The 27,687-nt window shown below is 38.8% G+C and overlaps 1 protein-coding gene and 1 long non-coding RNA gene across 7 annotated transcripts in view; one reads left to right on the forward strand and one right to left on the reverse strand.

The window, feature by feature from the left end:
* Positions 1-27,687, forward strand: part of CD109 (CD109 molecule) — a 172,801-nt gene that overhangs the window by 115,043 nt on the left and 30,071 nt on the right. For all 6 annotated transcript variants that reach the window (XR_006717338.1, XM_045498782.1, XM_045498781.1 and 3 more), the window contains 8 exons: positions 4,219-4,293; positions 4,734-4,794; positions 8,497-8,638; positions 9,543-9,660; positions 12,445-12,558; positions 14,225-14,443; positions 15,716-15,860; positions 19,477-19,653. Coding sequence is in view for 5 of the 6 variants with exons in the window: in XM_045498782.1 (XP_045354738.1) it covers positions 4,219-4,293; positions 4,734-4,794; positions 8,497-8,638; positions 9,543-9,660; positions 12,445-12,558; positions 14,225-14,443; positions 15,716-15,860; positions 19,477-19,653 (1,051 nt within the window). In the remaining variant the exon portion in view is untranslated. The remainder of the gene's footprint in view (positions 1-4,218; positions 4,294-4,733; positions 4,795-8,496; positions 8,639-9,542; positions 9,661-12,444; positions 12,559-14,224; positions 14,444-15,715; positions 15,861-19,476; positions 19,654-27,687) is intronic.
* LOC123608619 lies at positions 15,462-25,333 on the reverse strand. Its single transcript, XR_006717340.1, has 3 exons — positions 25,026-25,333; positions 23,111-23,260; positions 15,462-15,716 (listed from the first exon to the last, which is right to left on the reverse strand). It is a non-coding gene; the product is annotated as an uncharacterized LOC123608619 (long non-coding RNA).

Raw genomic sequence — 27,687 nt, forward strand, 5'->3', positions numbered from 1 at the left:
AGATCAAATTTTATTCTTCTGGTTTGTAAGTTATACATTCTGTTTTTGTTCCTATGACAGAGGCCCTTAACTCATGAACCATACTACTATTTATTCTTGCTGATTTCTTAAGACTATCAAAATTCTATCTTCACCAGACAAGATGAGCATTTTTTCGCATGCTCTCATTTTATTTTTTTAATTTTTTAAAATGTTTATTTATTTTTGAGAGAGAAAGAGAGAGAGACAGACAGACAGACAGAGGTGTGAGTGGGGGAGGGGCAGAGAGAGGGAGACACTGAATCCGAAGCAGGCTCCAGGCTCTGAGGTGTTAGCACAGAGCCTGATGCAGGGTTCGAATTGGGAATGGTGAGATCATGACCTGAGCTGAAGCCGGATGCCTAACCAACTGAGCCACCCAGGTGCCCCAGTATGCTCTCGTTTTCTTGCACATCCCTTTTGTCTTTCACTTGTTACCACCTTCTTCTCCAATCCTGCCCAGACCATGTTGTGATTGTACAGGATTGTAATTCAGTGTCATTATTGATTGCCCTTGCAGTCTTTGCTCTTCCTTCATTTTTTAATTCTGGAAATTTACATCTGTTATTTCTTCATTTATTTCTTCATTCTCCATTTCTCTTCTTCTGAGACTCTTGTTATTCAGTGATTGGCATGTCTACTTCCATTCTCCATATCTCTTAGCTTTTTGTTTTATGTTCACTATCTTTTTGACTTTCTTTTTTCCTTTGAGAGAGCTCCACAGTTGACTCTGCTCCCTGATCATCTATCAGTTGTATCTATCCTCCTTTGATTTCTTATATTGGGTTCTTTATGTCAGCTATTATATTTTTAATGTATATTATTTTCATTGGGTTCTTATCTTTCGTTCTTGTTTTATATTGCTAATATTTTCCTTTATCTCCTTATGTCTATCTGCCATGTTTATTTTAAAATCTTGAACTGGCCTTTTCAATATTTCGCATCATATGTTACGTGTTGTCCATTTGGGTGTCTTTTATGGAAGTCATACTCTTTGGATGTAGTTGATTTGGCAGCTGTTCTGATATTGTCCATTGGGGAAGGCTGAACACCCCATTCCAATCTGTGTAAGTCTTGTGAGTTTAAAGAGGGGGAGGGGTCAAGCTTCAGAGACTAGAGAACTACTCTTGATCTTCCCTGTGTGCTGCTGGCTTTTATTCAATGTTTCACTTTTAAGCTCTTAGGGAAAAGCATCACCAAGAAAAGGCAGTTTTTTGGGGTCATGATCCACCAGCTTTTAGGGTTTGGAGTGCAGAGGAAGAGTGAGTACTTGTGGCCATGGGTCTGTCCATGTGTTTTCCTCAGTTTCTCCACCAGAAGAGCAGAGGTGCTGACCTGGTATTATCTTCCTGACCCTTACACAGGCAGTGTAGGCTGCTGGTGCAGCTGCTGATTTTGGCAGTGAAAATGCAAGGAATGATTGTCCCAAGGCTGCTTCCTGGAAAGAAGCAAGAGCAGAATTAAAAAATCTTTTCTCCAGACAGCCTCTAGCAGCTTTCTGCCACCCACTTCCTCCCAACACACCAGTTAAAGTTATCTTTATGGGGCGCCTGGGTGGCGCAGTTGGTTAAGCGTCCGACTTCAGCCAGGTCACGATCTCGCGGTCCGTGAGTTCGAGCCCCGCGTCAGGCTCTGGGCTGATGGCTCAGAGCCTGGAGCCTGTTTCCGATTCTGTGTCTCCCTCTCTCTCTGCCCCTCCCCCGTTCATCCTCTGTCTCTCTCTGTCCCAAAAATAAATAAATAAACGTTGAAAAAAAAAAATTAAAAAAAAAAAGTTATCTTTTACTCTTCTCAGGCTTTTCTCATACCACTCATCCAAGTTTCCTACTTGCTTTTCTTGTTTCTCCAGAGTTGGCTCTGGAGAAGGGCATCAGGAGCCTGTGGTAACAGACCATTTTGGTTTCTTTTGTTCTTGTTAAATTTATACATGGTGCCGAGAGACTCTTGAACACTTTGGGAAAATTTAAGTGTGCTAGATATTCCAGAAATGATTTTCAGACATCAGCCTTTGCTCCAGCCTTGGCAATGCCTTTTTGTTGAGCCAGTGAGAAAACGAGGATTTCTTTTTGAGATAGATGTTTCTTCTTGATAATTCCATTGATTCATGCCTGAGTGTCAGGGGAAGGTGATCTTGCATGCATTTGTGTCCTATAGCAGAGTTTGAGTCTTGGGACTAAAATCTTTTCTCTCCATTATGTCTGGCTCTGGCTCCATTGTCTATAGTTGGACTATATACTGGTTGTATTTGCCAGCTTGTTGAGATATTATGAAATTTTCTGTTTTCTCCTTCTGTTGTTTTCTTCTCGGTGCCTGTTCTAGCACCGTGTTTGCTTACCATGGATGTAGTTGCGGTTGTTGTTAGTGTGGCAAAAAAAGTGGATGCAGGTGTTTGATTTTAATTTTTTTTAACGTTTATTCATTTTTGAGAGACAGAGAGAGGCAGAGTGTGAGTAGGGAAGGGACAGACAGAGAGGGATATACAGAATCCGAAGCAGGCTCCAGGCTCTGAGCTGTCAGTACAGAGCCTGATGCAGGGCTTGAACCCACGAACCGTGAGATCATGACCTGAGCTGAAATCAGTCACCTAACCGACTGAGCCACCCAGGTGCTCCAGGTGTTTGATTTTAAATGTGTGTGTTTTTTTTAATTTTTTAAAAAAAGTTTTATTTTTTTATTTTAAGAGAGACAGAGACAGCGTGAGTGGGGAAGGGACAGAGAAAGACGGGGAGAGAGAATCCCAAGCAGGCTCTGTACGGCCTGTGCAGAGCCTGATGCGGGGCTCGAAATCACGAAACCACAAGATCATGACCTGAGACGAAATCAAGATTCAGACAGTCAACTGAGCCACTGAGGGGCTCCAAACGTGGTTGTTTTTTAAACTTGCACTTAGACTCTTTCATGATTTGTATTCCTGCCTTTGTCTTAATTTGTCTAGTTAAAGCTAACGTAAATAAGAGAGATAGGTTGAAATAGTTACCAAACTGTATAATATCTTAACTTTTTTTATTGTGGTGAAATGTATGTAATATAAAATTTGCCATTTTAACCATTTTTGAAAGACAGTTCAGTGGCATTAATTACTTTCATGTTGTACAACGATCATCACTATCTGTTTCTAAAACTTTTTTGTTACCCCAGACAGACTCTGTAGCCATTAAGTGATAATTCTCCATTTCCCCCTATTCCCAGCCCCAGCCACCTCTAATCTACTTGTCTTTATGAACTTGCCTAGTCTAGACATTTCATATAAGAGGAATCATATAAAATTTTTTCCTTCTGTGTCTGCCTTATTTCACTTAGCTTAATGTTTTCAAGTTTCATCCATGTTGTAGCATGTATCTGAACTTCATTTCTTCTTATGGCTAAATAATATTCTATTTGATGTATATACCACATTTTGCTTATCCATTCTTCTGTTGGTGGACGTTTAAGTTGTTTCTGTCTTTTGGTTATTGTGACTGATGCCACAATGAACATTGGCCATACATGTATATCTGAGTGCCTGTTCTTTTCAGCATATACATTGGGATGGAATTGCTAGGTCATATTCTAATCTGTGTTTATCTCTTGGGAGCTGCCAACTTTACTCAGTCTTTTAGCCTATTTTACTCCCTCTTGCTAGTAATGAGTGCTGCTCTTAAAAAAATAACATTGCTAATGTGATTATGTAAATATCTCAATATTGAAAAAACTATCTCATTGATGTTATAATTTGCAGTGCTTTATCAATGAGGTTGAATATTTTTTCTGTTTGTTAATAATTTACATTTCTTTTTTGTAAACTATCTCTTTTTGTTATTTAAGAAAATGTAGTTAAGTGACATTTGCAGAACTTATATTAACCATCAAATTTAACCCATTTATTTCTGCCAGAAGTATGGGTTGTTTTCAATGCTGACCCCTGTGTGTTGGTTTAGGAATTGACATTTATATTCCTCCTGAGAAAACCTCAAGCCCACATTTCTTAGGAACTCTGGATTAGTGAACAGAGTGAAAATAAGTTAAAAGAATCAATGTAATTTTAGCTGGTTGAATCATGAATAAGGCATTCAAATATTTGTTATTGTTCCATTTGTGTCACTTTCAAATTAGATAAGCATGTGGGCTGTGTGTTATCTAAGTAACATACAAGAAATATTACAGAGGGCAGAACAGTATGATACAAATCAATTCATTCCACATATTTTATCTTCTCCTTAGGTGGTCCATGAGTTGGAGCTCTATAACACAGGGTATTATTTAGGCATGTTCATGAATTCTTTTGCAGTTTTTCAGGTATGTTTAGCTTATTATATAATTTGGAAAGATATTAATATCTTTTACTATTGCAAACACCTTCAGAATTAATTATCTGATTAACCTTTTATTAAATGTGTTGTTGAAGTATAGTGTTATATAAATATAATTTGAAATGGAAAGATAATCATCCTTCCAATTTTAAAAGCAAATGGAAAATGTGTGTGTGTGTGTGTGTGTGTGTGTGTGTGTGTGTGTGTGTGTGTTTGTATCTGTATCTGTGTATGAGAGGGAGAGAGAGAATGCTCATGTATGTACCTAAATTCTCAAAAATGAGATAGAGTCAAAAAAACACAAAACTTTCATGTCTGCATAAAAACAAATGAACAAGAGTGAATTAAGAGTATAGAAGACTGCTGTGACATTTTACAAAGCATTTAAACTTTTATTTAAAAAATTTTTTAAATTATTCTTTTTAGGAATGTGGCCTCTGGGTATTGACAGATGCAAACCTTATGAAAGATTACATTGATGGTGTTTGTAAGTAGAACCTAGCAATGTGCTTTCAAAGTATTTAAGTCTTTCATCTCAGGTATTTAAAATTACTTATAAGTATGGATGCTTTCTGGTTTAATGGATATGGATATTGTGATTTCATTTTCTGTTCTCTTTTCCTAAAGTCTTTGGAGTTTAATGTACATTTGAGCCATGACATGGAATATTTGTCTGGGCTTCTGTCTAGATTTCCATTTGCTCCCTTGTAGTTGTTTGAAATGGTTATTTTTTGGGGCATATTGGAAGATCCTATGCTTCCAATTTGTATTGCAAACTGTGTTGTTATTTTGGAATTAGATAAAAGGAACAATATAGTTTTGAAACATTTTTGTTCTCTGGCATTTTGATGTTCACCTAGCATATAGCCCAGATGCCATAAGTATGCTGGTATATGCAGTGTGCACACACACACACACGCATGTTCACCTAGAATATAACCCAGATGCCATAAGTATGCTGGTACATGCAGTGAGCATGCGTGAGTGCATGCACCTGTACACGTGCCTGTCTCATCAGTCTGAGTTCTTCCTGAGCAGGGTCACATCTATACGTCCTAGTTCCCTGTGTTGCTAAATAGAGTTGCTACCCAACTAGTAATAAGAGTGCTTAGGAAGAAGTGAAATGTTTTGACTGAAGGAAGTGTGGAAATGAGAATGGTTAACTCCAGGAGTTGTTCTCTTTTCCTTTAGGTAACATTATGCTAATATCATCTTGTAAGGCTGTCACAGTTTGTATCCCCGGATTCCCTATTCCTGTCAGGTCTTCTCAGTTACTCCACACTAAGCCCCAGGCTCTCCAGCTTTGGGCTGATTTTTGACACTACAGGATACCCGAGCCTCTGTCCTGAAGCAAAAAGATCATTTTATAGTATTAAAAATTTTATGAAGTCATTATGATTTCTATGCATTAAAGATAATATGGTATGGTTAGCTTTCTTCATGTAACAATCCATCCTAGACACCTTCTAAGCAATCTTTTTCCATTCTCTCTTTGTTGGTATCTGCTTTTACCCATCTTTTTTCATCCTTACTTATCAAATCCTGATTTCCACTGTAATACTCATTCTGTCGTTAGTAATACTTATTGTATCCTTTACATTTCCTAAGAACTTTCTTCTACCTTTTTTCCCCCACTGTTTAACAGAAGAAATTCGATCCTCCTACTAGCATACTGTGTCCCTAGAAACCTTCTTAAGTGACTGGCATTCATTTTTCTGCTTCACTTCTGGATCAGGGTTCCTAAGTACATAATGTATCTTGCAGTCAGCACTATGGCATCAGTAGTTACTCAAGGTCACGTTATCACTGGAACACTGCTTTACTTTTAACATTTCAGATGCCTATCCTTCTACCTTGGATATTCACTCACTCCCTTAAATCTATTGAATGCCTTCTTTGTCCTTACTAGAGACCAAATATCTTCCTTGGTCTTGACTTCTGGTTATTCTGGGTTATTGGCTCCTTCTGCTTTCACTTTCCTCCAGTACTTGGCCTGGACCACCATGATTATTCAGTTTGGTAGCATTCTTCCCTACTTCCTTGTCCTTCCCTGACATCTTCTTCATTAACCCAAACTCTGGAACATCTTGACTGTTTATCTTACCCCTCTCTTTCTGCATCTCACAAATACCTTATATTCAGTATGTCACAAGCCAAGTTTATGATCTTCTCTTCCTTTACAGCCTGCTTTTCCTTAATATAATTTTATTGATGTGTGATTCCTTGAATTGATTTAATTTCAGACCTATGTTAATGAAATCATCATTTACCTAGATGCCTAAATCAGAAACCCACAACACATCCTTAGTTCCTTCCTCTCTGTCAGATGTGGAATAACATGGTAGTTAAGAAAAGGATTGCCATCAAATACTTCTGCCTTTAAGTTCTGGTGTTTTGACACTGAGAAAGTCAATTAACCTTTCTAAACCTCAAATCTCCAATTGAAATATAGTGCTAATAATATTATTGGTATTACAGGGGTATTATGATGTTAAATTCAAAAACATTTAAATTGTATGACACATGTTTAGCACTTATAAGTCTGCAATTACCTACTATTTTATTCCTCAGATCCAGTTTGTTCATTCATTATTTAATGGATAGTGATGATATTAATTGCATGCCTAGTATGTACGAGGCAATGAGATTTCAACTTGGTCTAGTGGGGCAAAACAATATATAAAAGAGTGTGCTGAGGACTGGGGTGGGGGGAGTCAGCATGCCATGGGCATACACAGAAGTCATCCACCCAAGAGGCAGGGCAGAATCATCTCTTGAGACTATTCTTCCTCTCCTCTCCTTGCTTCAGGCCCTTGTCAGTGTCTCGTTGACTATTGTAATAACTTCCTAACTTACCTGCTTTGCCCACCTTTTATTTCCTCCAGCTCTAAACCATTGTTCACACTGATGCCAGAGTTATCATTATAAAACATGAGCTGTGGGCTGGATCATGTTTCTAATTTATTCTAAAACCTTCAATAGGTCAAGATTGCTTAAAGGATCAATCTAAGTTTCAGCATGAGAGATTGGATATTTAATATCTGGATTTAGCCATTCTTTCTCTTCTCATTTTACGCCCCTCTTACCTAATACTCACTGTCATATTCGGGACATGCCTTTGTACTTAGCTTACCTGACCTGTGTCCCTTTCCCATGTGGGGTACTCTTTAACTGGAGACTTAAAGAAAACAGAATAAAAAAACCCCCAAACCCCTGCAAAATGAATTTTTTTCCCCTAGCCACACTATTTTCATCATTCATATTTTGGATAAAATCAACCATTATTGTGCACAATAGGCATTTTTTATATGTCTGTGTCACTCTTAACATGTTTACTACAGTTTTCTATTTGTCTCCTCCAATAGACTGTGAGTGAAGAAGCTCCCTGCATTCATCTTTGTATCCCTGGTACTGACTGTAGTCTATTTAAAAAAAATTTTTTTTTCTTAAAAAAAATTTTTTTTTCAACGTTTATTTATTTTTGGGACAGAAAGAGACAGAGCATGAACGGGGGAGGGGCAGAGAGAGAGGGAGACACAGAATCGGAAACAGGCTCCAGGCTCTGAGCCATCAGCCCAGAGCCCGACGCGGGGCTCGAACTCACGGACCGCGAGATCGTGACCTGGCTGAAGTCGGACGCTTAACCGACTGCGCCACCCAGGCGCCCCTGGTCTATTTTTTTTTTTTTTTTACATTTTATTTTGAAATAATTATAGACTTATAGAAAAGTTGAAAAAATAGAAGTAGGTAACCCAGAGTTTGTATGGCAACATGGCTGTTTTTAAGTTAGTAAACAGGATGATTGTGGCATCTTATGGCTGGGATAGCCATTGGTAACTGGCACTAGGGAGCTATAAAGAATAGAAAACTTGAAGGTAACTTTAAAAATGTGATTTAACTTATTTTTTAGCAACTGCACTGTAAGTAGTTTTTTAGGTGTTGGCCATATGGGCAGGAAACTTTTTTTTTTTTTTTTAAGTTTTGGCGCTGCCGTAACTGGCCACAGGGCCTTGGGTAAGTCACTTGACTTCGGTGGGTCTCAGGTGTCTTCATCTGTAAAATGAGAAGGTTGTATACGATGAGCTCTAAAGTCCCATTCAGCTGAGAGGTGCTGCAATTCCATGGACTGAGTTTATAATCATTCTCTACAGGGACTTTTTTCCTAACAGTTGCCAATGTTGATTTTTAGATGACAGCATCGAACTTGCCGAGAGGTTTGTGGAGGAAAATGAAGGATACTTGGTAGATTTCCATGACTTCTCTTCGGTTAGCGATCCACGTGTCAGAAAGCATTTTCCAGAGACTTGGATTTGGCTAGACATCAACATGGGGTAAAGATTTATCATGTTCTTTGCTTATATATATTTTGTTTAGTGTTATTTTTAAACAAGTTTTGTGTTCTTTCTAATGTTTAAGTGCAAACATATTGTGGTTAAAGCTAAATAGACCAAGAGGTTTTTTATCTTAGAACAATATTTAGTGTATTTAAATGTAGTATATAATAAAGCCACATGCAAATTGGGCAGTGAGAGTATCATTAAGGAGAAGATAGACCTTCTTCTAACGAAGGGTGTTTTGAACTTCCTTGAAGTCTCATGGTTCTTGTTTGAGAAAATTGCTGAGAGTTCGCTTGTTGCCTTGGGGTGAAAGTACTGACGATTACTCTCTCTGCCTTGTAGCTCCTTGTAAAACATCCCTGTGAACCATAGGGAGAAGCAGCACAGGTGGTGGAGGGACTCAGCTTAGTTGACAAACCCTGTGCTATCTGGTCTGATGACTGAGCAGATGAATCATGAAATATGCATATATTTTATAGTCAGCCATGTATGGAAACTTGAAATAAGACACAAGTCAAAGCTCAAAACACACACACACAAATACATGACCAGGACACGGAGGGAAACTTTCATGTAAATTGACAGAAATAAATCAAGTTAAATCTGAAAATATGTATTTATCATCTGTACATTTATGAAAATCATGGTCATTCTGAAAGTGTAAACATTGTTGAAAGCTTTTAATGGAATACGAGTCAGGATGCAGTGTTATGGCTTTATTAAATGACCTGGTCCTTGAGAATTTGGGATCTGCCGTTTCATGCTCACTCAAAAAAATTTAGATAGGCAAACAATTTGGAAAACTAAAACTCTTCCAAAAATGGTTTAGGTTATGTTGACTTTTTTGGAAATGTGTCAGTTCTCGGGGTTGTGATTTTTATTTTTATCTTGACTTTAGTTCCAAGATTTACCAAGACTTTGAAGTTACCGTGCCTGATTCTATCACTTCTTGGGTGGCTACCGCATTTGTGATCTCTGAGGACTTAGGTCTTGGACTAACCAGGACTCCAGTGGAGGTAGTATGTGAAAGAGCTGCTTATAAATGTTAAAGTACCCAAAGCAAAAAAAGTGTCCACTCTTCAATGGATTTTCAAAAAACAATTGCTTATGATGTTGCTCAGTGTTTAGAGGTTCCTTGGCTTTTCCTTTTTGTTTTTTATTAGTTGTTTACTTTAGAATGTGAGCTGTATTGAACTCCTAAATGTATTCCATCCATGTTAAGATTTGGATAAAAAGTTTATTATTGACTGAATCCAACCATTTCCAAAGGCCAGAAGACAGAGGGTTTCTGTGTGTCCCTCTGATAAGGATGGGCAGAACTTCTCAAGATGTCCCCTAGAAGACATGCCTTCACATTTCTGGTCAGATTGCAGCATATGTGACTTCCTGACCCAGTCGCTGGCGAGAGGAATATACATGTTTGGTCTTAGACTAGTAGTTCTCACCTCTGTCATACCTGAAGCCCCCTTTTTATAACAGATATTTTTTTTTCCCCTTTACCATCAACAATGCAAGTCATAGAAAATGTAGTATACTTACATACTCAATTAAAAAAAATCCATATGATGCCTTAAGTGAAATATTGAGAAATAAAAGGAAAGTAATCTGTAATAAAGTAATACATATTACAGTATATAAGTTGTCAGTCATAGCTGCACTAAGAGTCATACATATTTAACTGTTTACTCCAGGCATGGAATCACCCTGTGTGTAATAGCTGCAAATCAAGTTTGATGTACAGGTATTGTTTCAGCCGCTCAAACACCTTGAGTAGTACTGCCTGTGGTGATGTCGGTTTCTGAAACGGAATGACTTTTGGTAAAGTTACAAACAAAACAAAGGGCAGTCTTCTGTTGATTTATAAAATAGCTGTATTTATGAAAAATTCAGTGTGTATTGAGAAATGCAATATATTTCCAATATTTGGGTTCATATATAAGTTGGAATTAGGTTTGTAGTTCAGGTCATTACAAGAAGGTACTTTACATGAATGTCTGAAGAGATATTCAAGAATCATGAGGGACAGGGGACAGTTCTTCTGTCCTGAGCATTACAGACTTTCACCCACTATGTGTCAATGGTGCCCCTCAATCATTGTGACAATCTAAGACACTTTCACAAATGTCTAAGTAAACCTCTAGAGGAAATTACTGCTGCCAGTGACAACCATCAGCCTAAATTAATCAATGGCTGCTTTCAGAGGCAAGGTAGGGGTTCAGCTTCCCATGAAGGATTTGGCCAACAGTGTCAGAATTGGGTCACCAATGAGGAAGTACATGTGCATGTATATGTTAGAACGTAGTAAGCAGAACATCGTCTAGACTTTCCACGAGTCTAAAACAGGGGTTGTTTGATTTGGCCACTTGGTGGAGTCATTATAGCACAGTAGGTCAGGAGCTTGACTTTGGCCTCAGACATTCTGGGATCCATTTCTGGTTCCTTCATTTACTAGCAATGTGATCTTGTACTCATTTCAGATATATCTGAATTTCAGATTTCTTTTCTGTAAAATATGTGCATTGAAGTACCTATAAACTGTTGGGACCACATTAAAGTAAAAAGTTTCTGCACAGTGCAGGAAGCAATCAATAAAACTAAAAGGCAACCTACTGAACGGGAGAAGATATTTACAAATGACATATCCTATAAAGGGTTAAAATACAAAATATATAAAGCACTGATAAACTCAGTATCCCAAAACCAAATTATCCAATTAAAAATGGGCAGAAGACATAAACAGCTGTTTCTCCCAAGAAGATGTTACAGATGGCCAGGAGACACATGAAAAGATACTCAACATCACTTATTATCAGGGAAATGCAAATCAAAACTACAATGAACTATCACCTCACACCTGTCAGAATGGCTAAATTCAACAATACAAGAAACAACAAATGTTGGCAAGGATGTGGAGAAAACGGAACACTCTTGCACTGTTGGTGGGAATGCAAATTGGTGCAGCCAATTTGGCTGTGCAAAACAATATGGAGGTTCCTCAAAAAACTAAAAATAGAACGTTATGATCCAAGAATCACACTACTGGATATTTACCACCCCCTCCCCACTGCCAAATACAAAAATGCTAAAGCAAAGGGACATATGCACTCCCATGTTTATTGCAGCATTATTTGCAATAGCCAAACTATGGGAGCAACCCAAGTGTCCACTGATAGATGAATGGATAAAGGAGATGTGGTATATGTGTACATATGTGTATATATGTGTGTATATATATAAATAATATTCAGCCAGAAAAAAGAATGAAATCTTGGCATTTGCAACAACATGAATAGAGCTAGAGAGTATAATGTTAAGTCAAATGAGTCAGAGAAAGACAAATACCATATCATCTCACTCATATGTACAATGTAAGAAACAAAACAAATGAGTGAAGGAAAAAAAAAACCAGATAGACAATCAAGAAACAGACTCTTAGCTATAGCACAGATGGTTACCAGAGGGGTGATGGGTGGGAGGATGGGGTAGTAGGGGGTGAGGATTAGACAGTACACCGATTATCATGATGAAAATAAAATAAAATGATAAAAAAAGTAAAGTTCCTGGATCCTGGTAGGCATTTAGTAAAATGTAGTGATTAATATGTTAAATAACATAAGCCACATCAGTTTATCATCATCTTTCATTTGGGGTAAGTTGCTGTTTGTTTTCTGTTGATAGGCAAGTGGCCATTTCTATGTAAAATTATAGGCTTCATAGGTTTTGTGAGATTTACTTTTAATTGCATGTAATATGAAGCATTTTGACTTCAATAAAATATGTATTCATTGTGTTTTTTCCAGCTACAAGCCTTCCAGCCATTTTTCATTTTTTTGAATCTTCCCTACTCTGTTATCAGAGGTGAAGAATTTGCTTTGGAAGTAACCATATTCAATTATTTGAAAGATGCCACTGAGGTAATGTATTAAAAGTTTTGTTAATCATTCACACTTCAGGAAAAAAATGGAGAAAACACACAGGGTTATTAATGTTTGGGCATCTGGGCATGTAAGCATTTTATACATTTCTGAGAGATTGAAAATAAACACACTTTGTCAGTAATTTCTTCTACTTATTAATGTCTAAGGATTGTATTAGTGTGTCTGTCCTTTCTTTCTTAATTTCTTGCACATGTTTTCTACTTGAGCCATGTAACTTCCTTACTGTATGTGAGGCAGGTCTGTGTCTTTCCTGACTCCCTGTGCTGTTTCCCAGCCTTCCCCACATCTAGAGGCATTGCCCCTTTGCACTGCCATTCTGTGCTCCTTGACTTATTCCTCTCAAGACCTGGCATAAAACTAGGATATCTTTCCTCACCCATTCTGTTCTGGGTTGTTTCCATGTTTTTATAATGTATTTTGTTTTGAATACAACGTATTCAAAACAAGGCTTTGTGTTTTGAGTCATGTGCCTAATGTTTCCTTAGCTAGTCAGTTCCCTGGAAGGCAGGCTTAGGCCACCGTTTGTGTTGTGCCCATTGTAGTGCTAACCAAGTGATTAATTCTTTCCCCCCAGAGTAAGTAGGACTATGTTATTAACTTCGTTAAGTGAAAATGCCACAATCTCATTAAGCACTATGTTTGTAAATTATTTTTAAATTGTACTTTTTTTTTTTTTAATTTTTTTTTTTCAACGTTTATTTATTTTTGGGACAGAGAGAGACAGAGCATGAACGGGGGAGGGGCAGAGAGAGAGGGAGACACAGAATTGGAAACAGGCTCCAGGCTCTGAGCCATCAGCCCAGAGCCTGACGCGGGGCTCGAACTCACGGACCGCGAGATTGTGACCTGGCTGAAGTCGGACGCTTAACGGACTGCGCCACCCAGGCGCCCCTAAATTGTACTTTTTAACGTAGTCAACAATGGTACTTTGAAAAGAGCAGAAGATCTGGAATCAGAAGGCCTGGATTCTATGTCCCACTCTACCCCTTACCAGCAAATAACTTAATGTAAAATGGGAATGATAATTCTTGTTTCTACAGAAAGTATTTTGAGAAAAATATGAGAAAATAAATGGAAAACAATTCATGAAGAGTGAGGCCTAGATAAATGCCATCCTTGGCAAGACTGGCAACTTTGACAGACTTTACACAAGTTTACAACCAACATATGCTTTAGGACTGATGTCTGCATCATTCTTTCCTTGGGATAATTTTAGCCAAGATTCTCAATAGATGTAATAACCCTGCATCCTGTTTGTCTTAGGTTTTTCTAATGGGACCAGTGTCCTAGGATGATGCAGTTAAATCAGGCTTGTGGCAATACTGTGACATGAAATAACCTTTTTGGGCACATCCTTCCCACTCAAAGCCTTCGGATGATGACAGAATTTAATGTTAGTGGGAGTTTAATGTTAGAAATGGAACCGAAGAGTGCCCTTTTCCCACAAATCTTGAAGTGGATGAGGAGAACATAGGAAAATGAAGTTTTCCCGGATAACCTTCTCATCCTCTTCTTGGCTGAATCTCTGTCTCCTATTTCTCCAGTCTTGAGCCTCATGGATTTAATAGCACTTGATGTGGTTAAAGCAACACTTTACTTATGAGCGTTTATTATACAAAACTTTTGATAATTTTCCTTCCAGGTTCAAGTAATCATTGAGAAAAGTGACAAATTTGATATTCTAATGGCTTTAAATGAAATAAATGCGACCGGACACCAGCAGACCATTCTGGTTCCCAGTGAGGATGGGGCAACTGTTGTTTTCCCAGTCAAGCCAACACACCTGGGGGAAATTCCAATCACAGTCACGGCCATTTCACCTGCTGCTTCTGATGCTGTCACCCAGAGGATTTTAGTAAAGGTAAATGTTTGAAGTCTTGAATAATTGAAACGGAAATATATAATTAAAAAGGAAACAGAAGATGGTTTTTCTCTTGGTTAAATTTGTTGGCAAGATCTAGTAGGTCATCTCCTCCACCCTGGTATTGTCTAATTGTTATCTCATCTGTGTGTAAAGATACATAATATGTTTTGGAAGTAATCACCCATTTCCTCTTCAATTTATGATATGTCTATATAGCAAATCTCTTTTGCAGTCAATTAATTACATTTACAAACTGTTTTACATTAGGGTCCTATCAAATCACGCAAGTTGAGGGGCACCTGGGTGGCTCAGTCAGTTAAGCGTCTGACTTCGGCTCAGGTCATGATCTCATGATTCGTGGGTTCGAGCCCTGTGTCAGGCTCTGTTCTGACAGCTGGGAACCTGGAGTCTGCTTCAGATTCTGTGTCTCCCTCTGTCTCTGCCCCTCCCCTGCTTATACTCTGTCTCTCTCTCTCTCTTAAAATTAAATAAACATTAAAAAAATAAAAAAAAAAATCATGCCAAGTTGATATGTAGATTTTGAATCTACAGTTGTATGTATTTTGAATGTATAGTTAGAAGCAATTTTGTAGATTTTTCTTTAGAGAAGGCATTATGCAGAAAAACTCAGCCTGGTGGGTAAGCACTTGTGTCCTGGGGTGAGACAGCCCTAGGTTCAAATGCCAGCTCCGTCAAGTGTGACTTTGGGCAAGGAGTTTGATCTCTCTCTCTCTTTTTAAATCTCTCTTTGGATAATAATAGGATTTACCTCAGAGAGTTTTTATCATTACCTTTTCATCTTCTCCTTTATCATTTCAATTGCTATTTCTTTTTTTTTTTTTTTAACTTTATTAAATGTTTATTTATTTTTAAGAGAGAGAAAGAAAGACAATGCGAGAGGGGGAGGGGCAGAGAGAGAGGGAGACACAGAATCTGAAGCAGGTTCCAGTCTCTGAGTTGTCAGTACAGAGCCCCACATGGGGCTTGAACTCACGAACTGTGAGATCATAACCTGAGCTGAAGTTGGATGCTTAACCGACTGAGCCATTCAGGCACCTCTCAATTGCTATTTCATGAAATGTTTTATCTACTTTAATTGGAAAGTAAGCATTTATTAACAGATTTGAAGCAGGAATAAAAAATGGCAGGTATTTACCTAATGTATGCATAGTGCAGACACTGCAGGCAAGATGTTTATCTTATTTGCATAAAACTCTCTGTAGACGGATGAGTGGAGACCATGTTAATCGTGTTCCTTTTTTCCAACAGGCTGAAGGAATAGAAAAATTGTATTCACAATCCATCTTGTTAGACTTGGCTGTCCACAAATTACAAACTCCCCTGAAAACTTTGAGTTTCTCATTTCCTCCCAACACAGTGAGTGGTAGTGAAAGAGTTCAGATCACTGCAATTGGTAAGAATACAATATATTGCCATGACTCCAGGTTTATTTGTGTGTGTGTGTGTGTGTGTGTGTGTGTGTATGTATAACACATTTGTTATCTATTATAGATATATTTTCTAATTTAGTACTAATGAGAAGAGGTTGCTAAAGTTTTTAGTTGGTACCAACTACTGATTACGGTAGAAAGACTAGCAGATATGTGTTCTACCTAGACCAGTTCTCAATCTCAGTGTGCATCTGAATCACGTGGGGATCTTGTTTAAAAATTTTTTTTAATGTTTCTTTATTTTTGAGACAGAGAGAGACAGAGTGTGAGTGTGGGAAGGGCAGAAAGAGAGGCAGACACAGAATCTGAAGCAGGCTCCAGTCTCTGAGCTGTCAGCACAGAGCCTGATACAGGGCTTGAACTCACAAGCTGTGAGATCATGACCTGAGCCGAAGTTGGACCCTTAACCAACTGAGCCACCCAGGTGCCCCACGTGGGGATCTTGTTTAAAGGAAGATGTTAGTTTAGTAGGCCTGGGGTGGAGCCTTGGATTATGCATTTCTAGCAAGATCCCAGTTGATGTTGATGCTTCTGATGTGTGTGAAGATCACTCTTTGACTAGCAGCGCTCATTTATAATGTGGCTTGAGGGAGGGATTCTTTTTTTTTTTTTTAATTAAAAAAATTTTTTTTTCCAATGTTTATTATTTATTTATTTATTTATTTATTTTTTTTTTAATTTTTTTTTTTTTTCAACGTTTATTTATTTTTGGGACAGAGAGAGACAGAGCATGAATGGGGGAGGGGCAGAGAGAGAGGGAGACACAGAATCGGAAACAGGCTCCAGGCTCTGAGCCATCAGCCCAGAGCCCGACGCGGGGCTCGAACTCACGGACCGCGAGATCGTGACCTGGCTGAAGTCGGACGCTTAACCGACTGTGCCACCCAGGCGCCCCTCCAATGTTTATTTTTGAGAGACAGAGCATGAGTGGGCAAGGGGCAGAGGGAGAGGCAGACACAGGATCCGAAGCAGGCTCCAGGCTCTGAGCTGTCAGCACAGAGCCCGACTAGGGGCTCGAATCCACAAACCATGAGATCATGACCTGAGCCGAAGTCAGACGTTCAATCTACTGAGCCACCCAGGGGCCCCAAGGGAGGGAGTATTTCTAAGGGCAGAGCTTCTGGCTTCTGTGGCTTTCAACCACTGATAATATCAGAATCTTGTGTGGAGCTTTGTAAGAGCTGCACTTCTGACCTACGCAATCAGCATTTCTTGAGCTATGGTTAGGGTGTGTATATTTTGAAAAGGCTCCACAAGTGCTTCTGATGACCGAACGCTGAGCTCTCTTGCCTAGAGCAGTTCTCTGTGCAGGACACAGATAACCTTTATAACAGGAAGCAAGCCACTGACTTCACCCTGTCCTAGTCACCTTCTGGCAACCTAAGTGTGTTTTTGCATCAGCTGTTAAACAGAGCTTCCACACAAACGATTTGTTTATATAGTTGTGCTTTACAAATAACCGAAGGAAATGTTTAGATTAATGAAGATTAACGAATATAAATAGTTTGTTAGGTCTTCAAGATGTCAGGATCTAAGGTACTTTTTCAGAAGTTATTTTAAATCTCATCTGTAGGTGTAGTGTTTTCCATTATAACTCCAACAACCAAGCCCTCCATAGAGGACTTTTTGGGAGCCTTCAATATAATTCTTAAAAAAAATTTTTTTTAATGTTTATTTATTTTTGAGAGAGATAGAGAGAGACCGAGTGCAAGCAAGGGAGGGGCAGAGAGAGAGGGAGACAGAGAATCCGAGGCAGGCTCCAGGCTCTGATCTGTCAGCACAGAGCCTGATGCGGGGCCCGAACTCATGAACTGTGAGATCATGACATGAGCCGAAGTCAGATGCTCAACCAACTGAGCCACCCAGTCTCCCCTAATTCTTTTTTAAAAATTAGTATTTATTTATTTATTTTGAGAGAGCGAGAGAGAGAGAGAGAGAGAGAGAGAGAGAACGGGGAAGGGGCAGAGAGAGAGAGAATCTGAAGCAGGCTCTATCTGTGCTGACAGCATGGAGCCCCAAATGGGGCTCGTTCACCTTGGGTATAATTCTTAAGAAGAATTAAATAAGCTCTCTACTTAGAGGAATAAATTCTCCCACAGTGTTGTGATGCTGGGAGGTGCAGCACGCACACAGGGGATGCAATACACATGCATACACATACACACATACACACAAAGGGAAGAAGACTTGAATTTCAAATGTATACCACTACTTCTTACATCTAATGAATCTATCTTTGGTTACTGAAATACAGTTGAGGTTTGATTTTTAACCGTGGCACAAAGAATGGCTTTTCAAGTTGTATTTTTATATGATACATTTTTTAAAATTTCTTTTTAATGTTTATTCATTTTTGAGAGAGACAGAGAGGCAGAGCGTGATCAGGGGAGGGACAGAGAGAGAGAGGGAGACACAGAATCTGAAGCAGGCTCCAGACTCTGAGCTGTCAGCACAGAACCTGACATGGGGCTCAAACTCACAAACTGTGAGATCCTGACCTAAGCTGAAGTTAATCAACTGAGCCACCCAGGTGGTCCTATATGATATTTATTAAAAAAAATCTATTTAGTAGCCCAGAATATTAGTGTGAATATTAGTTTGCTTCTTTGAATATGGAGAATCTAAGTTTATGTTCATTTTAAATATTAGAAACCATAAAAGCATAAGTGGTAATAATATAACCTCTATTTTTCTGTTAACATCTGTTAACGTGTTAACGGGTGTTAACATCTAAACTTTAAGACATCATATGCTAGCATGGCTGCAGCTTATTCATTTAAAAGAGGGCTTTGTTTTTTAGATTCATTTTTTAAAATTTTATTTTAGGATTAGATGCTCACTAATCCTAATGGAATGGTGTAAATTTCTAAAATATAATAATAGAAGAATGTTCTTCTCCATACAGCTCAACCACAGTGGGGTCAGAATTAGAACTCAGCCTCTGTATTTCTGAATTTTTACTTGTTTCCCCAGTCATGGTATTAGAATTTGGATAGAGGTGTCTCTTAAACATGCATTTTGTTTAATTTTAGATTACTAACTTTGAAGAATACTCCTAATCCTTTTTGATTGTGATATTCATTGAAAGACTTTGACTTGTTAATTCTACTTTGTTGTTGCTAAATAGAACACAGTGAAAACTACTCTAAGCCTTGCCCTTAAAAAAATCTTATAGTGTCTTAGTAAGAAATCAGAATGAGGTTCTAGCTATGTGAAGAATACTACTAATAAAACATTCCTTTCCTATATAAAAATTGTGGTTTCCTGATGATCAATCCCTGACATATTTTTGTCCAAGAATTATTTTTTAAACTTATTTTTTGCCTAGTGTATGCCACATTTTTAACTGAGCTAAGAGGCTAATGTGTCACATAATTTACAAGTTCATTGCCACTGTGTTATCAGTTATTTGGCCAGTCTTCCTAAAAGTTTGATGTAATGTTTGTACTCTGTTCCAAGCAGTGGAATAACTATTGCTTCAGTGTCCGGTGCCTTCTGTACTTAATGGGAGTCTCATTGCCACCAGGAGGTACAGTTATTGAGTATTTGCTGAATGTATTGAATATCTTGTGCTTTCAGGGGATATCCTTGGTTCTTCCATCAATGGCTTAGCCTCATTGATTCGGATGCCTTATGGCTGTGGTGAACAGAATATGATAAATTTTGCTCCAAATATTTATGTTTTGGATTACCTAACTAAAAAGAAACAACTGACAGAAAACTTAAAAGAAAAAGCCCTTTCATTTATGAGGCAAGGTAAGCATTTTAGAAATATGCTTTTATTTGTAAAACCTTTTTTTTTTTTTTTAGGCAGAGTTCACCCTATGCCATATTTCAGAATAAAGTGATTTGTCCTTGCTCTGTGGTTGTAGGACTAGATGGTGCTGAAATGTGCTAAAAGAATGAGCAATGGGAAGATAATTGTCACAAATTGCTGCTAACATGTTTAAGGAGTTAGTGTCTAGGGGGGGTTTGTATTTTTTTTTTTAATGTTTATTTTTGAGACACACACACACACACACACACACACACACACACACAGTGTGAGTGGGGGAGGGGCAATGAAAAGGAGACACAGAACCTGAAGCAGGCTTCAGGCTCTGAGCTGTCAGCATGGAGCCAGATGCAAGGCTCGAACTCATGAGCTGTGAGATCATGACCTGAGCTGAAGTAATGGCACTTAACCACCTGAGCCACTCAGGCGCCCCTAGAGGGGCTTGTATTTTAATAAGGGGCCTAAAATTTAAAGCTACTAAACATCTAGAGGACTGATTGTTCATTTATTCATCCCACATTTATGGAGCATCTGTTAGTGCCAGTGTCAGTTCCACTGCTAAGGAAACAGAGGAGGTCAGGGCCTTTCTTCTCAAGAAATTCTCTGTTCAGTGAAGACAGTCTGTACATAAACACATGTGGTGTCATGGGGTGGGCACCTTCTCAGTGCGTTTAAAGTGTCAAGTAGGTGGGAGTTAGGAGGGAACAGTTTGCATGGGGAGGCCCTGCTGGCCCTTCAGAAAATGCCACACTGGGGATTACTCTCCCCTGACTCCTTGAGAGGTGTCTGTTCCCAGACACCAGATGCTTTGTGCCTGCAACTTGCAAATAACAACAGTTATCATTAGCTGAGTGCTTATATGTGCCAGGCAGTGTTCTAAGCCCTTTGCACCTAATACCTCATTTAATGCTCACAGTGTTAGTATTGTGCCCCTATTTTTACAGATGAGGAAACTGAGACACAGGAAAGGTAACTTTCCCAGGGTCACGTAGCAAGTGAGTGGCGGAGATGGGATTTGAACTCCTTGCCTGGCCTGAGAGTCCATGCTCTTACAGTCCATACTTAGAGAACAACAAAAACATTTTTAACAAGAATAATGTAAATTTGATTTCCTCAAATACTCCAGAAGCCAACCACCCAAAGTTTCAGTCTCGCTTTTGCTTTTCCATGTTAGGGAACTTCTAGCCAAATCTCTGTGTGGCTGAGTTTATCTCTCGTTACAATTTGGGATACCTGCTGCCATCAGACTCGTGAGGATTAGAGTGGTTTATGCAAAATGCTAAAAAAATCCCTGTTCAGTATAATCTAAAAATCGAGTCCACACTTTTAAACTCCCAAGTGTTTTGTTATTGTTTTTTTTTTTTTTTAGAATGAATGGGTTAAATGCAAATAGAGGCCAGCTGTTAGGTTTTGTTAACTTCTCCACAGTTAAGAATTAGAAAGCTTAAAGACACTATTTTGATGTGAGCTTTTCTTCCAGGTTCCCTCATTATGTAGGGACATGTTTATCCTGAACAAAATTTTATGTGATAATGGTAATAACTAACCCTGTTTAAATGTTTTACAAGTGTTTTCGTTTACTTCTTCCCAAAACACTAGGAGGTGGGTGTACTGTCACTTCTACCATTTTACAGATGAGGAAACTGAGGCACAGGATGGTTACGTAACTTACCCCTGTTTACTCCCAGGTGATCTGGTTCTGGAATTCATGCTCTTCCTCAGACCTATAGGGGATAACTTTACTTTGCAATGTTCTTAGGTTGTTAAAAGCAGTAAGCTTAGGATGGAAAAGGTCCAGGAATTGGCCAAGATGCTTGAGTATGGCCAATGTGCAAGAGGTCTCAATGGGGCTTCTGATAAAATAGTAAGAGAGGAATGTGGGCTCCTACATTCTAACAAAGGTTAGAATCTGAAGTGTCAGGTTAGACCAGAGTGAGCTGTAAGATGTGGGAGCAAAGAGGAAAAGCTGGCCAGTGTCCAAAGCTCTCCCTGGGGTAGGCTGGCACAGACAAGGGCTAAGAGAGAGGAAGGGGTTTGTGAGTCAGGAGCCATAGGCTGCATGAGAGGATAAACTGAGGAGGGCCAGGGACTGGAATCAGAGCGGGGTGTGACGTGGGTGCTGCTGTGGGGGAAAGAGATAGTGGTATATTTTCCCTCAGATTAGAGACAGGCCCTGCAGGCCTCAAATGTGGTTAGGTCTTCCAGGAAGTCCTCAAAGATCTAGCAATTGGTTCTTTCCAGACAGAGCTGCCCATTTAAAATTATCCTCCTTCAGGGGCGCCTTGGTGGCTCAGTTGGTTTCGCGTCTGACTCTTGATTTCAGCTCAGGTCATGATCTCATGGTTCATGAGTTCGAGCTCCGTGTCAGGCTTAGTGCTGGCAGTGCAGAGCCTGCTTGGGGTTCTCTGTCTCCTTCTCCCTCTGCCCCTCCCCTACTTGTTCTCTCTCACGCTGTCTCAAAAATAAATAAATAAACTTTAAATTATCCTCCTTCATACATGTATTTGTAGATCGTTCGTGTTTAAACACAAGAGCTTATATTTTCAAGTTCTATCATAATTAGCGTTAGGAAGTGGCACCAAGTGCTCCCTGTGGTAGTCAGTGCCATGCTAAAAACAAATGAGATTTTACACATTGCCATAATGGTTATATTAAAGGAGATGAAGAATATTTGGGATTGTCATAATTTAACTCTGTACTGTTTGAAAACAAGATTCTGACGTATTCAAAATGTGGTGTGACTGACTTCAAGCAGAAAGTACATAGGAACTAGACTGTTGCTTTATAATTTGGTACTATTCTTTGGGATAATTTAATGAAATAAAGCAAAATATTTTAGAAAATGCCACATAATTCCATATTTTATATGCTTTGTGGATTGTAATGTTAGGCTGGTTTCCCCCAGCCTCGTTTTCCCACCCATAAGACAGGGCTAATAAAATACCCACTTCATGGGGCTGTTTTGAAGGTTAAATAAAACATTTTCATACTTTAACACAGTAAACACCCAATAACTCTTAGGCATAGTATAGTTAGATGCATCTGACCAGGGAGTTAGGTTCCACAGTCAGCAAGTAAGTCTTGTCCATCTGCCTCAAAAGCAAATGTGAAATTCTTCCACTGTCTCCATCCCGTGGTGAATCCTTCCATTCAAATACTGTCACTGCTCGCCTGGACAACTCCAGTGGCTTCCCTTTGGAAAGCCTCTCTGTTATGCCCATTCCCCTTCAATACAGGCTCCCCATATAATAAAAGGGATGTTTTGAAAATGTTAAAATCATGTCACTTCCTTGCTTAAAATTCTTTAATGGGTTCTCCAGTGGGTGAACTGGCCTTGCCTCCCTCTCTCACCTTGCCTGAGGCTGCCCTCCCTTGGCTCACTCTTGGCTACATTTGGAACACTCACTCCCAGCCCCATGGTGCTTCAGGGTCTCTCACCTTGCTCTTTCTTCTCCTGGGATCCTCTTCCCTGGTCTTTCCATGGCTTGGCTCCTTCTCATCATGTAGGTGGCATTTCCCTCAGAATGGCCTTTCCTTTCCATTTAGAAACTCTCATTTATATGACTCCATTTCATTTTCTTCACCACACTTCAAAAAAAAATTTTTTAAATGTTTATCTATTTTTGAGAGAGCAAGAGAGAGACAGAGCACGAGCAGGGGAGGGTCAGAGAGAGAGGGAGACACAGAATCCGAAGCAGACTCCATGCTCTGAGCAGTCAGCCTGATGCAGGGCTTGAACCCACAGATCGTGAGATCACGACCTGAGCTGAAGTTGGACGCTTAACCAACTGAGCTGCCCAGGTGCCCCTTCTTCACCACATTTAACATTATTTAAAATTATCTTGTTTGCCTGTTATCTGTGTGTCTCCTTCGCTAGAAGGTAAGCTCCCTGACAGTGGGCACCGTGTTTAATCTTCTCACCATTGTGTCACTATATAGGCAACTCCATAAATACAGACTGGATGAATGAATTACTGTCAATATTAATTTCTTTGAGCTTTACGTTCATCATCCTGAAGTGGAGATTGGGCCCAGAACATCTCTCAAGTACTTCCATAATTCAGTGATTGTTTATAAACACTAAAGGTTCTACCTGGCCTTGGCAGGTTCTTCTTAGCTAGGAAATGGGACCCGTGGCTTCAGCTCACCTTTTGAGCTGGCGAAGTGGCTGATGGAAGTCAACACAGTGGAGTTCCCCCAAACACATTATTTCACATGCTGAACTGAATTGTATTTCAAAGTAGTGGACAAAAGCTTCTTGGTATAATGATTTTCATTATGAAATCAGTGTCTCATTTCAGAGACTGTTTTTTCTTTTGCCATCACATTTGCCAAAGTCCTTTAAATATACCGTAGTTGTTTTTATTTTTCAAGAAATTAAAGTGGCTTTGGCATGAGTCATGATTATATTATTTAAATGTCATTTATGAACAGCGCATTGTTTTACTTAAATCATGCTTGGCCCAGGAGCCTTGTAACCTAACCCATTGTTTTTTTGTTCAAAACAACAGCTACATCATTGAATGAAGTCTCTTTTGCTGTCAGAAAGAAAAAATAGAACCATAAAACAAAAACTGTTTTTGATAAGGATTAGAGATCCTGTGAATTAGAGATTTAAACCACTTGTTTTCCTCAGATATTTAAATCGTAGTGCCTGTGGCTCTATTTTTCAAGCGTAGACTCAGACCAAGCCTAGTTGAAAACACATCGTATTTTTTCCATTGACATAAAAACGGGAAAAATAGGTTTGAGAATTCTGATGCTGCTTCTGGTCGTCACAAGAGCGGCTAGAGGCGATAGTGAAGACACTGAAAAACTAACAATCCAGGAAGTAAGTTCGCACTTTCCATGTGCGGTATCATACAGAGTAAGGGTGTTGAGGATGATTACTTTTCTTTTAGTACAGAAAATGTTTTTTATCAGCTTTTTACCAGAGGAGGTGAGTGATAGAGTTACAAGGAGCTGATTTTACTTCTTTTGTTTAAATGTAATTTTGACACTTGAGGTAAACCAAGTCACATTATGTTTAGAGTCTTTTTCTGTTTGTTTCTATGAACAGTGTTTTCATCTTTCTTATGATAAATTAAAAATAATTTACATTCATGGCCATTCCAAAGAAAATTCATGACCCAGTAAGTATGTATCTTGTCTGGCCCTTTATAAATAATAGTTCCTGGGTCATTATCCTATCAACTCTTGACTTCTTCTGTATTTTAGTTTTGAGAAGTATCTCCTAATTCCTACTGAACTATTGCTTTCTAACTCAAGAGCTATTCATGAAACTAGGAACTTAGGGCAATACTTCTATTTCCTCATAAACTTTTAGAGAAGACCATAGTTTTGCCTTTTTTACCTATCACGAAAAGTCTCTAACTGAGGTGACTGCCCTTGAATGTTGAATCGTTGTGTTTATGGTAAATATTCCAGCCAAGTCAACGGGGTCCTTCAGGATAAGCAGCTGAGGGTTCTCTGATGATGCATGGCTGGTTTAAGGTGAGGAAGGAAACCTCAAAGGATATTCCTATGAGGAGAGTCATAGAAGTTCCTCTCTCTAGGTTCTGATTCTCTTCTTTGTTCTGCCATAGGAGCAGAGCTGGAGGTTTGGAGTCTAGGGTCATCTAAGCCAGCTCAAGAAATATACTCCACAACTAGAGATTGTCTGTGAGTCCTTCCCCTCCTCTGCGCTGGCTGCCCCTAGGAGAGGAATGGTGTTAGTTGTTGATATTAATGGGGACTATTGGAGGTCAGCCACCTGAGGGGTAATTTCCATAAGCACTGATCTCATCTGCATGATCTCATCTCTCTGACTGGTTTTACAATAACTCATACTTGGAACTGCAGTTGTTGACGTGATTTGGGGGCTTGGAGGCACATGGTCCTGTTTTTAGAAATTGGTCCTTCTCCCCACAGAGGCACCTCCTTTAGTGATGATGGGTCCTGAACATTTTCTTTTCTTCTTCTTTCTCCTCTCCTTTCCATCCCTCCCTCCTCTCATCTCCTGCCTTCTCCTTTCCTCCTCTCCTCTGTCACATCGAGTTCACAGTGAAACTCTGCTATCTGGTGGATTTAGTCTTGAATTGGAAATTGAGGGAGAATGTCTTGGACTCTTTTGCTAATTTCCTTTGTAAACACTAGAAAGTTATTCTGCTTCTCTGTGAACTCTGCCTCTGAAAAAGAAAGAGATTATATGATATGTTATTTTCAACGTTTATGAAGACTCAAACATGTTGAAGTGAGCTAAAGTAGTGTTAATAATGCCTATCATTTTTTTTCTATTCTTACTTGTTTTCTTTTTTGAATATGTAGAACATTAATATGTTTCTAAAAGTCAAACTTATTCTAAAAGGTATATGTGAAGGAGTATCTCTCCCTCTTGTATCCCTTCTCCCAACTCCTTGTGGGTAACTTCATTTCTAGTTTCTTTTTCTCTGCAGAAATGAACACATATATATTTTTTCTTATTTCCTCTTTTTCTTACAAAAAGGTAGTATATGATACATGCTATTTTAGACTTTGTCTTTTTCACTTAATAGTGCATCCAGGAAATCACTCTTATGAGTTCAGAGACATACTCCTCATCTTTTTTTCACAATTGCATAGACTCCACTGAATATGTTCTACAGTTTATTCAATCAGTCTCCAACTCAGGGGCATGTAGGTAGTTCCAGTGTTTTTTTTTTTTTTTTTTTTTTTTTAAGTTTATTTATTTATTTTGATGGAGGGAGGGAAGGAGAGAGAGAAAGAGAGAGAGGGAAGTGGGTGGATAGAATGTATGGGGGGGGGGCGCAGAGAGAGAGAGGAGAGAGAGAAAGAATCCCAAACAGGCTTCAGGCTTCTGGCACAGAGCCCAATGGGGCGCTCAAATTCACGAACTGTGAGATCATGACCTGAGCTGAAATCAAGAGTAAGATGCCTAACCAACTGAGCCACCCAGGTGCACCTACTTCCAGTATTTTTGCAATTACAAATAATGCTGCAATGAATAATTTTTTGCACATATTTTTTCATTGTTGGAGGTGTATCTTCAGGGTAGAATCTTAGAAGTGGCATTATTGGGTCAAAAGGTATAGATACTCCCTTACACAGCAGTTGTGCATTCTGAGTTCCCTCTAGCAATGAAAGAGGTACTTACTGGTCTCCTTACAGCCTTCCCCAAGGGAATGAGTGGTCAAACTTTTGAATCTTTGCTAATAGGATGGGTGAAAAATGGTATCTCAATGTAGTTTTAATTTGCATTTCACTTACGAAGTTGAACATTTTCTCATGTATTGAGGTCCATCTCTCTCTTTTTTGTGTGTGTGAAATTGTTTTTTTCTTTTGTCCCATTTTTTTCTGTAGGATTTTTACTTTTTTTTCTAAACTTAAAATATACGTTATGTAAATATATGTGTAGATATGTAGTAATCATATATAAAGATATATATAATATATATATGTTAATATTAGGGACATTAGCCATTTATCTGTGTTACATGTTGCAAATATTTTCTAATTCATCATCTTTTAACTTTGCTAATGGTGTGTTTTGCCATGGAAAAGTTTAGAACAATTTTGTGGTTAAATTTGTTAAATATTTTCTTAAAAATTGGATGGTTAGAAAGCCTTATCCTATGCTCATAGTATGGAGTGATACCTATTGTTCATTGAGGGCTTGCCATGTAAAACGTACTGTTCTGAGGACTTTTCATACATTAATCACTCAAAGAGTTCTGTGAGCTAGCAGGAAACAGCAGCTTTGGACACATAAACCTTGGCTATGTCCGGTCATAGAAGTTGGCTAATTTCTGGCTTCAATACCTCCCAGCTGTATGACCTTGCACTTGGCGTGTTCTGAGTTCCAGTGTCATTATCCCTCAAGATGCTGCCTCTAGATAGCATCTCCATCATAGGGTTGTCGTGAGAATTACCTAAGTTAATACCTGAAAGGGCTTTGAACAGTTTCTGACACATAGTGTTGGATAAAGGTTGGATATTTAATTATCATACTGTAGTATCTCAGTTTTAAATATCAAGAT

This window comes from Leopardus geoffroyi, chromosome B2, assembly GCF_018350155.1.
Source record: "Leopardus geoffroyi isolate Oge1 chromosome B2, O.geoffroyi_Oge1_pat1.0, whole genome shotgun sequence".
Lineage (NCBI taxonomy): Eukaryota > Metazoa > Chordata > Mammalia > Carnivora > Felidae > Leopardus > Leopardus geoffroyi.